Source organism: Amblyomma mixtum, chromosome 4 (assembly GCF_055824585.1).
Source record: "Amblyomma mixtum isolate Tamu chromosome 4, ASM5582458v1, whole genome shotgun sequence".
Classification (NCBI taxonomy): Eukaryota; Metazoa; Arthropoda; class Arachnida; order Ixodida; family Ixodidae; genus Amblyomma; species Amblyomma mixtum.
In genome coordinates, this window is record NC_143015.1 from 110,382,866 (window position 1) to 110,396,268 (window position 13,403).

Here is a 13,403-nt window from a genome sequence, read left to right on the forward strand (position 1 = left end):
TTATAAAATAGAGCACCTAAACAAGTAAGTGTTCAACTTACATTGAGGACAATGCAACGAGCTATAGAAAGGGTAATGATAGGTGAAACGTTAAGAGACAGGTAGAGGGCAGAGTGGGTCAGGGAATAAATGCAGATTAATGACATCCTAGTTTAAATCAAGAAGACAAAGGCTTGAGGCAGGGAATGTAATGCAAAGACAAGATAACTGCTGGTCCTTAACGGTAACGGAGTGCATGATTCCAGAAGAAGGCAAGCATAGCAGGGGGTGGCAGAAAGTTAGGAGGGCATATGAGATTTAGAAGTTTGTGGGGATACGATGGCCGCAGCTGGCGAAGGACACGGTTAATTGGAGAGACATGGGAGAGGCCTGCCTTCATAATGACTTTCTGTTCTTTGCTGCTTTCTTTGCAGCTTCAGATTTAGTTCTCCTTTATTTCTCTTCTTTCCATTTCTCTCTCCACAATGGCAGCCTTCCATTTTCTCCCCCTTCTTCATTTCTTCTTTCTCACTTGGCCGCTTGCATCGGTGAGAAATTCTACACGCCTCAGCCACGCAACAGCTCTGGGCAGGCTTCCAATAACGGCTCAAGCCATAGAAGGCCTGTCAGCACTTGTTAGCGAAGCATCTGCTGAGCTTTTATAGTGCTTGTAGCCTTCTATCCGCATTGGCATTGTCCTTAGTGCGAAAGACAATTCGCAACATATCTAGTCTGGCGATCAGCAAGGGAAATGCTGGAACCTCCTCACTGTCACTGTCGTAAATGCCACCAAAAGGCTTCTCCCCGTCGCACTTATGCACTGTAAAGAAACTACTCCAGAAATTGCCTGCCGTGAGCACGTACCACCAGGCTTGGCCTGTTTGCACCTTCATGTATCTTCACGATCTTTAGGATGCATTTTGCTCCAGTGCACTTATGCACTACGGAGAAGCCACCCCGGCAGCTGACTGCCGCTGCGTTTTTGTTCACGTCGCATGCCCCTAGGCTCGGCTTACTCATGTGTTACTGCACCTTCCTTTAGTCGGTGAACATACCACATGATTGGAATTTAACTAAATAATGAATGTAATTTTCAGGAAACTGCATTAACCAGGAACGTGTTAAACAGGCAAAAAATAGTGCAACTATGAGACATTTTAATTTCTCATGATCCTGAGCATAAGAACCAGGAAACTGTACGAACCGAGAATGTATCAACAAGGTTGTACTGTATATCTTTTTTTGGTCTGTGAAGTTTTGTGTCTGCAGATCCTTAAAGGGATACTGAGGCGGTTTTCGAATCAGCCAATTTTTTAGGGTTTTGAAGTAGTGTCATTGCCGATCACGTCTGTGAAATTATTTTTTCGATTTTGGCTAAAACAGTGGCGCAATCACCAATTAAAAACGCGATGTTCAAATCTCCCGCGCCCCGCGCGAGCGTAGGAGAGGAGAAGAGCGGAGAGGGAAACCTCGTCCATGGCGGCCAACGTGACGTCATGTTGAGGAGTCGGGGATACTTCGGCACACCCGAGCGAGCTTTCAGCGCGCGTTGTTTCTCGTGCTGCGTGCGTTGTGACGTACAAAGCATGTCAGCCAACCTTGAGAATCAGAATCAACACGAGGTACTACTCTGCGTTCGTGTCCATGAACAAATACGGCCGAGACTGTGTCATCTTCCACTGTTTTTAGCAAGATCAAAAGCTCGCAGCGCAAGCGCTCGCTGCTGTGACGAAAAATTCAAGCTGACCAAAGCAAGCCTACTCTGCTCGAAGCACTTTCGTAAGAGCGGCTACATGCAGAGCTTGTCCCTAATGTGACCTCTGGAGATTTCTGTCGAAAAGGCGCGGCTGAACCATGACACAGTTCTTTCGATTTTCTCGCGCATGAGAGGCGTGTCACCATTCCGAAGAAGCGCCTCTTCTAAAAGTAGACACATGCTCACTTAGCCCCTGAAGAAACCTTATAGAGGCTCAAGCATGTGTTGCTCTTTTCAGCTTAGGTGCGGCCAGACCACCTGAGACGTGCTCAGCAAGGCTCGGTTAGTGATTTTATACTCGGTTCGACGTGTCCAAGCAAGCAAGCAAGCAGAGCAAAGCACAATAAAGCAAAGCAAGCAAGCATCGAAGCTCGTCATATGCGGCATCTCGTTTAATCGTACCTAAGCAATTAAAATCAAAGCGTTCGACGTTGATTTCGGATGCGAATTTATGAGAGAAATGAATGCCAACCGAGTTTTTGCAAAAAAACACCGCAACCTTACTCAGTTTCTTCATCAAGTTGTGGCAGCGGGCGAGTTGCAGCTAGCTTGGCTTTTAAACACACATATTGTTGGCAACTACTTCACTGAACCTAAACTGCAAATCTAGGAAGGGCGAACGTTTCCGAGGCAGCGATTAATATTTTCTGGCATCTGCTGAACGCGCCACGAGCGAAGCAGCAGCCTTGTGCGCGTATTTGGCTTGGTTTCCAGCGCACAATGATTGCGTCACTATCTTGTGGTCACATGCCTCGCAGTGCTTGGCCCCTCCCAACCTGCAACGCCGGGTACTGAGAACAGGATTTTTTGTACACAGCGCTTTGGGCCTTTTTTTTAGGATGACGCTCTTTCGGGCGAGCCAGGAGGCGTCCGGTGGTGGTAATTGACTTGAGTATTGTTCGCACCCCTTCCTTTCCGAGAATACGAGCCGAGGTTGTGCTGGCACCTTTTACGCATGGTCGGCATCGCGTCTTTGACACTGGCGTATGCTTGTGCTAGGCGTAGAATTTTTTGCTTGTGTCTTTTTTGGTTTCAGGCGATACGTGGAATGAGCAAACTGTAGCATCCTTTTCTTTGGAGGTCAGTAAAAAAAAAATAGTCGCCATATTCGCTTTTACGACATGGAAAGCTGCGATCTGCACTCAACGCAGCGCCGGATCCGCATCGGCAGCTTCTCCAGTCCTCAAAGTGACGTCACGACCTCTCTTGACCAATCACGGGCGGCGGCGTGCCCCGCGGCACAGGCCGCATATTTCGGCTAAAAAAGGCAATTCGCGCTTGTTTTTGCCTTATTTGGATGCGATATTCCAGTATACAGCATGGAAAACTATAGGATGCCGCTGCCAGCCCGATTTTCAAAAAAAGTGCTCTTTAAGGACACCAATTCAACAACAATTTAGCCTTACCTCACATTGACCAGAATGGCACTGACATTGCGGTCCTTCCCAGGAATCGCTGATGCAGTGCCCAGGAAGAGGATCTGAGGGTGAGAGGGCATGCCTGGGGAAGGAGGAAAAGATAGTTTATGGTTTATGGGGGTTCAACGTCCCAAAGCGACTCGGGCTACGAGGGACGCCGTAGTGAAGGACTCTGGATATTTCGACCACCTGGGGTTCTTTAACGTGCACTGACATTGCACAAAGGAGGACATCGCAGAGGAAAAAAACTAATCACATTCTGTATACCGTATTTTCCGGTGTACAAGACGCACCCTTGTATAAGACGCACCCGCCATATATGCAGGCTGTCACTGAAAAAATTGGTATATAAGACGCACCCCAATTTAACCAGTTAGGCTAGTGAGGCTTAATCAAACATGCTTATGCGACCATCGCAAAATGCACCGTACGTGTGAGAAGTTCTTAAGCAACGCTAAGTGATCGAAAAAGGCAACACTCACGCCATACCAGCCCATGTTTTAGCACAAAAGAAAAAAAAGCGAAAGAACTCTATGTCCATAACAATTTATTTTTACATAAAACATTCAAAGTCTTCATCATCCGATGCGCTATCGAAAAGGCAACACGTCTGAAGCATTCTCTTCGCACTACGTACTTGCAAAGGGTGACTAAAAAAAAACATCGGCTTTTCTTGGCTTGTCTTGACAATGGCGAGAAGCGCGACTGTCACTATCTTTTGGCATTTCACAATACCTTTGCTTGGGGCCTCCGAAACGGCCGCGTGTTTAAGATCCTGGAAGTGGTCAACCCCGCCGTTTCATGATAAAGTTCACCTAAAAAAGTTGCGCACGGCGGTCTCCGTATTGAAGTATTAACCATGTTACAACCGCGTTATTGGTAGTAATATTTTTTCGGTGAAAAAGGCTTCAACATGAACCTTAGTAATTTCTGAACTCGCAAAAAAACCCCGGAAAATTCGCATATAAGATGCACCCTTGTATAGGACGCACCAGCAAGGTTTTGAAAAAAAAAAAACGCGTCTTATACACCGGAAAATACGGTATTTACAGAAACAAGCTTTCAGTGAGGTCAAAAGAACTGCAGTGAAGCTTGCTCTTTGCACTCAAGATGATCCATTGGAGCTGGAACTTGCCCGCAAGTCTCTTCATACAGCACTAACCACAAAGCTGATTTGAGCTGCGCAACAATAAGAGAAGCACTGCTGCATCAGCAGTGTGCAATATGACACTTGCTGGTACAAAACAATGCAATGAAAAGGAACTAGTGCTCACTGATTCATCTGAACTTGTCGGTTCAATGACAAGCTTGTAAAGTGAACAAACCAATACTCAGGTTTTCGACTCTGCGCACTTTGCATCTCACACAGGCAGGAAATATTTATCCCAAATAGCAACTAAGAAATGTACTGAATGTATGTTTGTTGCAATAAAATTAAAACAGTATGAAAATTACCACTAGCAATGTCTAAAAATTCACACCATAAAATCAGCACTATGCTTACGAGCTAATAGTTGTCTTTTTTTTCTGCAAAAAGAAAGCAAAACCAGAAAAAGAAACAAGCCATCAGTTTCAGAGCGATGCTGCTTTGCCCACTTTCATTTCTGTCAAGCAGTATTTGAGGAATGAAAGACAGTAGCCTGACAGTTACCCGACACTTCGTCCTTCTTCAAAGCGGCCGCCGCTTTCAGCTCTTCGAGCTTCTCGCTGAAGCCAAAACTTGCATGTGCTTCTTCCACATAGGCCTCAGGTTCCACACGCACAACCGAATCTCTGGACAAGAAAAAAAGGATTAGAAATTTAAAATACATGTACTTCAAGCCTGCTCTCATAGTCGGTAAGAGACACTCCAGTGTAGAACATTTACTGCCTAGTTGTGACATCAGCTCGAAAGAGAAGAATTAATAAGGAATGAAATAAGAGGTTATTCCAATTGACAAGTAAACTCTCATGAACTCTAAGTGTAAAAATATGGAAAAAAATTGTGAGATAAATTAAACTTCAAGATCAGCGAAGTACCGTCACGCATTGTAAAGATTTCTCTTCTATTTAACTTTATTTTGCAATGCAAATATCACCACGCAGGCCGCCACCTCTGCCATAGTTCTGACGACACCATAACCCAACATTATGCCAGCAACGCACACTTACGCCCTACACCCACGAGATAAGGAAGGCATCCGTGTGAGATACAAGCGTGCTTCTTCGCTCAAAATACTATGTCATCTATCCAACCATTAAATATAAAAATCAGACATTCGTTAGCAAAAACTGCGCTGACTGACTGACCACAGGGCAAGTGACTGACTCACCTATCAAATCCTCGAAATGGCCGCAGCCTAAACTTGGACATTGTGTCGCCTACAACAACGTTCAGGTCGGCAAGCTCCTTGGGGAGACAGGAAGACTCCTGAAGCAAAGGAAAAAGAAAGGTGGAGCTCAGTTTGTAAGTGGGTGGCACTGTAGAAACAGACGCAGTTACATTCGTACAGCTAAAATACTAAAGGCAGGGAGGTTAGCTGGACACAGGTCCTACCCTGCATATGGACAGAGGAAGAAATGAGAAAGAAAAAAAGGAGAGGTACAGTCGGGGACAAAAGTCTCTGGACCACGTGTTTCTCTAACGAAGCCGATAGCTCTGCTACTGGTCGGCGGCTGGAGACCACACTTGTGGAGGTAAAAGTTAAATTTTTGTTCTTTCATCTCCACAAATGCGATCTCCAGCCACTGTCTGATAGTAGAGCTATAAGGTTCTTTTGAGTAACACGTGGTCCGGAGACTTTTGTCCCCGACTGTACAGCCTAGAAAGAACATACTGTATACATGCGAGGTGAGTACATAAGGTATAGGTGGCACACACAACTATAAGAATTCTCAAGGGCCCAGAGACATCCCCAGACCTTTGTAGACACATGTAGACATCGTAGACCTCCGCAAACCTCTGTAGGTCTCTACTGTCATGAATGGTAGCATGTCTAGCCAACGTAAAGCACCTATTTTGTCATACAACTGGACGTCTAAGTCAAACTAATATGCATCTTTTGATGATAGCAGAAGAATGCAGGACAGCATCAACAGAGTGACAATAGTGGGTGCATTTCAACTCCTTGCACAGGAGTAATATGAAGTTCCATGTTACAAAAGTGGTGAAAACTGACATGCTGCAAGGATCTCTCTAAAGCGAGCACAGATAACTAGGTTGCATGAAAAATAGAGCACCAGCTCTGGGGTTTTTGTGACATGTGCACATTTTACTGAGACTTTCACAATAGGCCCTCCTCAGTCTTCTGATCATTTGAGGCAAATTTCACAGCTGGCCAACATTTCCTTTAAGAGCAAAGATATTTTAAAATCTCCCGTTTCATGACCTCAATTAGAGCACTGCTACGGGCAAGGTAACCCTGCATGTCTGACATCATGAGCAAACCCGCCAAGGTGGCTCAGTGGTTCAGGCGCTCGTCTACTGAGCCAGAGTACCCAGGTTGGAACAGAACCATGCAAGGTGGTCTAAATTATTCTGGAGACTACAGCTCTTTCTTCCTTTCGTCTTTCACTCCCTACTTTATGCCTTCCGTTACAGCACAGTTTCGGCTGATATGCAAGACAGTTACTGCATTTCCTTTCCTCAAAAAACCAACTTTCAATCAGTTACTGCATTTCTTTTCCTCAAAAAACCAATTTTCAATCACGAGCATTCGCTCTGTGTTTGCCAAAGGAAAAAGGAAGCCTGTATTTGGTCACTTCAAACAAATAATGATTGAAGTTATCATTTTCAGTCACCAGGTTAGCTGTTCAAGATGTACATAAGCATTTTCGTGACAGTATTCATGACGTTATGTGTTGGTTGAAACCCAGTTTCAGTTTCGGTATTGATTTCATATGTTCTGCTACTTTGTCATTGTTCTGCTCATTATTATGAAAATATTTTAATCACAAAGGAGAGAGAGAGAGGTTCAAGAAATATAATGCAATCGTTAACTCAAAATATTCGAAAACCCTCCAGGAGTCGCCCTCTAAATGTGAGAACAACAACCTGTGGTGATGTTCTATGCAAGCGGCAACAGAAACAGCTTTATGCTCAGGCCTTAGTTCTAACAGAAGCAACAGTCAATGGTTACCACTGTAGCAATGTAATAGCGATTCATTGCCACAAAACTAAGTCATGAAGAAGCCCATATTAGCCCATAATGGAGAACTAACATATGGTAGCAGTGAGAGCTCATGCGGAATAGACAGCACCATTCTGAACTTGCATAAAAGCGCAGTCACTAATCTGAGCTGTGTTATAATACAAGTGGCACAAGCCAGCTTTATGAGATAGACTTTCGAGTCACATCCGGAACCTGCTGTTACTTTATACCTAATGTTAAAGATCAAGGTAGCATGGTCGAGCGCCGGAGAGGGAATGAGGGAGGTCGGAGACGAGGATGCGGGAAAAGACAAGGAGAGAAAACTTTATACAGCAAAATTTACATTATTTACAAGGGAGCTTGATGACGAGACTGGAACACTGCATGAGGAGAGCACATGATGAGACGATCTGATGAAAAGCCCTTCGGCCGTACCGCTGCCGAGGTTTTAAAGTGTTTCCTTTCCCTAGGTTCCCTAGATGCGGGCCGGGCCTGCCGAGGAAGGACGTTCTCTGTGGCACCAATCACACACACACACTCCTGAGGGATTACACCGGCGTCACGTATTGGAAGAGGGAGAAAGATGCCATCCACGTAGCGCAGACGCTGGAATGTCCACGAACGGCGTTCCCGCCCATTTCATGCATTCGAACGTGCGTTTGCACGCGGTGTAGGGGAGATGCTTGCTCAAAACTTCATTTGGGCAGACGGACGCGGCTTCCGGGGGTGATCCAGGCGTTCACCCAACGTGCCTTTCGGGGCTAGTCGGTGTTCCGCTGCAGCCATGCCGTTTTCTTCCACACGACGTAACGACGTAACGACGTAACGAAACGTAACACTAAGTACATGGATTCAGTAATCCTAGTCCCACACATCACATCACCTGATAGCGAGACTGTGTTCAGTGCAAAATCAAGCTTTACCTCCACGTGAAGCAGTGGGAAGATGGATGAACTGAGAAGGTGGAGCCGATGCTGTGCTCGGTGCAGTGCAACGCTGCTCAGAGAGCTGGTGCACTCGTTCAACACCAGGTGAGTTGTGCTTGCCGGAAACCTGAGGACAGAACGGGCAACCACAGAGTTAGGTCAGGTTATATTCAACACGCACAAAGCATGGTGTCTGAGTTGATACATCAAGCAAGTACTACACTAAACAGGGAAGCCACATGGCACACTGCAAGCATTTGCAGCTGATACACCACGCATGCCATAATCAGACATTACAAAGTATTTTCATGAAGACAAAAATAAAAAGTGGACATGAATGCACGACTTCTTGCCACGTCCGACAATTCCTCATCCCTCATTTTCGGACAGATATTTCAGGGAACAATTCTCAGATAAAAATGCACGCTGTCCTTGAAATCTTTCAGTTCATTCAAGGCCTTTGAGTTTGCCTTTCACACAACTCGGACTAGAGGCACGTAAAAAAATAGACCAAACGATAATTGCTGCTAATTGGTTGCAGACAGATTTCTCAAATTTCTCAAAAATCAGGACGGCTGTACATTACAATACTTTCGCACACATTTTAAATATATTTACACACACTGCACTTTTTTCTTAATATGATTACATTTTAAAGTGTGTTGGAATGCACTCATTCACATGTAATGCCACCCTGAAAAAAAAAAAGTGGTCTACCAAAGCTATGTAAATCAGTGAGTCACAGATATCGCGACTCACTGTCCAAGCGGCAAATCCAAACGGCAGATCGCCATAACCCATGTTCCCAGCGGCGAGTGTAACCAGCAGCTAACCATTCCTTGCAACAAGATTTAGGGGTGTGCGAATATTCGAAATTTTCGAATATAATTCGAATATTATATTTGTAGTATTCGTATTCGATTCGAAATCCAAGTATTCGTGTTGTTTCGAGTATTCGACACGACGCGAATATTCGTATCTATCCGAATATTCTATTGCGAGCACCAGCGTTCATTTCGGTCCGCAAGTCCTATCGACAGAGACATAACATTGCGGCGCCCAGAGCAATGCGTAACGTATGGCCATGCAGTAGCTGACTGCGCTGGTGAGCTTTTTTGCGGCTATACCTGCGAAGCTGGTATAGTCAGAGCTGTGGACGAAATACCTCGCTATACGTGCCAGTTCAGTGCCAATTGAAAGGGCATTTTCTGTGGCTGGACAAGTCGTTTCAGCCAAAAGGTAACTACTTTTTCCTGACCAAGTGGAGCAGCCGGTTTTCCTTCACGACAACCTTTTATGTTCATCCTAGCAACGCGCTTTTGTGCTTATGGCAAGCTAGCCTTGAATGCTGTGTACTAGTAATCTCTGATATTTCCACTCTTCTTAGAAGAATGTTCGAGACTTTGATACTTTTTGTGCAGCCACACACACCTTTTATGCTCATTTCATCACTGATAGTTGAACTGTGATGTTCTTGGGTGCTCAAATAAATGTTTTGTAGTGGTTAAATGCGTCTGTCCTTGATTATTTGTTATTCGATTCGATATTCGGAACCAAGTATTCGTATTCGATTCGTATTCGAAAAATCTGATATTCGCACACCCCTAACAAGATTTATTGGGATTGACGTCACTCTCTGCACCGCTGTCAGTTTTAGGTTTGCTGGCAATGGGAAGCCGGATATATCACAAACGCTGCTCACTGGTTCAGCAGCTTTGTGACTCTGGTTGCAAAACTAGAAAATTCGGCCCCGAGTGAGCGCCCCACAACCCTCAACCAGGGCGGCCACTAGCGGCCGTTGCTTTTCACCAATGCGAATACACCTCAAGACAGACTCCAAGGTGGAAAACGTGCACAAAAGAACCAAACCCTAACACAAGCGCTTTGTAGTGTCAGGATCTATGCAGTGAACCAAGGCATCAGCTGAGCCTTATATATATAAAAAAAAGAAAAGTCCAAATTGTATGTTTCCCCACTCTACATGGCAGTTGTAGTTGAATGTTTTGTTTCAATAATTATTGTTTAGCTTGGGGATTAACCTGTATCCTGCTTCAACGTGGACCCCAAATTAAAGTGTAAATGCACAGATCACCAAGTAGAAGAACATAATACTATTTTAAAAGAGTTAGATGTTAGGCTAGTTGGATTTGTGACAAATTATACATATTTTTAGTGCAACCAGGACAGGAACACAAAGAACGAAAGACAAACATGAGCGCTAACAAAATCCATGTTAGCGGTCGTGTTTGTCTTTCGTTTTTTTTTGTGTTCCTGTCCTAGTTGCGCTGAAAATAGGTATAATTTGTGATAACACCATTAGATAAACAGAATGCCCGTGTGCAGCATGCTACTTCAACTTCAACTGAAATGTTTAATGCAGGCTTGCTTGCAGAAGATTTGCCACCACCAGAAAAATACTCCGACAAACACAATGGCATACACCATTCGGGATGAATGCAATGCAAACTGCACCTCTTGATCCACTCCATGTATGACGGGTGTCGCATGACAGATGATGGGGTGAAGTGAACGACGACCTTGGCAGCATCCTCGTCGCGACTTGCAGTGACCTGGTGGCTCTTGAATGACTCCGCTTCCAGGAGCGATTTCAGGTAGTCTTCTGAGGGGACTTCAACCACTGAAAGTGGTAAACAATCAATGGATTATCATTCAATGCACAGCTTACAAAAAAAAAAAAAAATATTGCTCATGCACTTAACAGAAACAAATAAATCAACAAAAAGTCAATGTTCAACAATAACAGTAACAGCCAGAACATTAGAATTGCAATAGAATCTCTGTGATACGAACATGGCTGATACAAATTTCAGTATGATACGGATTGATAACATTCACTGGCATTGCACTGTGTACAGTGTGCAAAATTATGGGTGTTCTGCACACTGTTCCCCTGATAACTTTTTGTTCCTCTGGTTTTTGCTCGTTACTTTTGATGGAACAAACCATAAAAACCATTCACATGCTCAAAGCAGCACTGTGGTTCAACAAGTTATTTAACGATGCAATCAACAAATGATGTTTATTATACGGCATTGGTATCACATCAGCACCTTTGTGATAGTATGTTATAAAATATAATGCAAGAAAAGACCTGTCATAGCTCACAATAATGAACACAGGTAAAACAGATAAGAACCAACACACATAAAAACAATTAACTAACGTGCTGACAGACGGTAGCTGATGCTAAGGACAAGGGCAGACAACTAAACTCAAAAAAATTAGGAGAGCAAAGCTTACCGGCTCAGAGCATTAATCAGCAAAATTTTTTGGAATTAGAGGCGCTTCCAGCAGGTAAGGTCGGTCTGGCACTTGCATGAAACGAGGATGGTAGCACTGGCACATGCATATTTACAGACATTTTAAGCACACAACGAGCCAACCTGACACACAATTAACTACTTGCCTTTGCTTTTTTGTTTTGTGCATGTTTAGCTATTTGGCTTTGTCTCCCTTTTCAAGCATGCGTAGCTACTTGGCTTTGGACAGTTTGTTTCGAGCACATTTAGACACTTGGCTTAGCCTCACTGTTTCAAACTTGGCTGGCCACTGGGCTTCCTTGCTTTATGAGCCAGCACCACCCTAGTTCAGATCGGATACCAACACACTTTTGACTTTCCCGTCACAAAGGAGAACATCCACTTCCGTAAGCACAGCAAATCTACAAGCATCCCACAACGCACACTTCTTGAGAACATACGTTGTGGCCTTCTCTACTTCACACCTCGCCAACGTGGCGTTGAACTCCACAGCTGACTTCTTGTGCCGTTCGCAAGCCTCACGCAGCTGTTACGCTTCAATGCGGTGTCTAGCGATCCTCCTCTTCAACTCGTTCAACCACAACGCAAGCCTCTCCATCTCCCCTTCCTCCACGGTGAGCGAGCTGCTGGAGCTTCGGCAAGCCACGGCACCGCTTTCTCACTTTCTTCTTTCACTCCGACCTTCCTGCCTAGCCCCATGGTACGGTTCTCCGTCTTTCCTTTCCTCGCTGTCTTTTTCGCTATGCCAGTGCGGCTAGACCGGCTTTCCCTCTCCTCCTAGATGGCGCACTCCGCTCGGCTGGTGCCATAGCAACTGGTCGCGCTCGTTCCCGGCTTTCACTCAACGAGAGAGAATGAACGCATTATGGCTGCCATCGTAGCTCCTAAATGGCTTGTACTTAATGGCTTGCACAAAGCTACCACAGCTTTCGCTGTAAAAGCATCGCAGAAGCTGGAAGAACTGATGCCAGTGAAGCTTTCTTTCGTGACTGAAGCGAACCGAGCATTGTTATAAGCAAAACAAACATGCTGAAGATAGGCAGCAGCAAATGCATTTGATAAGAAGACAGCTACTTACCAACAAAGACTGGGCCAGCCTCCTCGGGGGACACCACATCGGAAGACTTCACCTTCGCAGTCAAAACAAAGGAAACACTCATCACACCAGTCGAATAGCTTTCACAATCAAGAGACCTGTAGGTGCGAAGAAAGCACTCACGAGTTGACTAAAAAGAACATGCGATTATACATTTACATCGAAGATACCTCTTAAAGGGGCACTGAACACAAGCTGAAGCTGGCCTATACCTACAGATTACCACAACCTAATGACAAAGACACTACTTTCACTAAAAACAGAGCTTTCATCAGCTAGAAAAGGTGAGGAAATGAAATACAGATGCTGCCATAACCGGTCGATTTTATATGCAAGTATAACTCCTGATGCCTACACACGAGTTCAAGTCAAGCGGCAGGAAAATTTTGAAATCCTCTTTTTCTCAGCAGTACACGTGTCTTTTGAAGCTGTAAAAATATCAGTGTACCAGGAAAGAGACATCAAATCGATTTTTACTCAGAATGGCAATTGCGTGGAGTTTAGCTCAGTGCCTGTTTAAGCTGCACACTTCATCAGCAGAAGCAATGCAACATTCGTTATGTCCTGCATTTACACTGCGCCTTGATGCTGTGCACGCTGACTTGGCGGCACTGTTTTGATTAAAACAAAACACAAATGATGACATTCTGCACACAGCGAGCTCTGCACATCTGCACGATGTTAAGAGTGTGCACTGTCCATGTAAATTCACCGCCAGGCAACAATGCGACTGGGTTTACCTGTCCTTTCAATTCTTGTTTTTTTTTGCAAAGCAAGGCTCAAACTTGCTTGTAATCTTCCTCATTGAGTTTCGTGA

The 13,403-nt window shown here is 44.7% G+C and overlaps 1 protein-coding gene across 1 annotated transcript in view; it reads right to left on the minus strand.

Moving 5' to 3' along the window:
- RNaseZ (ribonuclease Z) overlaps nucleotides 1-13,403 on the minus strand; it is a 38,684-nt gene that overhangs the window by 18,072 nt on the left and 7,209 nt on the right. Inside the window, exons 10-15 of the mRNA XM_089587556.1 lie at nucleotides 12,569-12,620; nucleotides 10,682-10,847; nucleotides 8,207-8,336; nucleotides 5,466-5,563; nucleotides 4,805-4,926; nucleotides 3,142-3,235 (exon numbers count right to left, since the gene is read on the minus strand). Coding sequence (XP_089443682.1) covers nucleotides 3,142-3,235; nucleotides 4,805-4,926; nucleotides 5,466-5,563; nucleotides 8,207-8,336; nucleotides 10,682-10,847; nucleotides 12,569-12,620 — 662 coding nt within the window. The remainder of the gene's footprint in view (nucleotides 1-3,141; nucleotides 3,236-4,804; nucleotides 4,927-5,465; nucleotides 5,564-8,206; nucleotides 8,337-10,681; nucleotides 10,848-12,568; nucleotides 12,621-13,403) is intronic.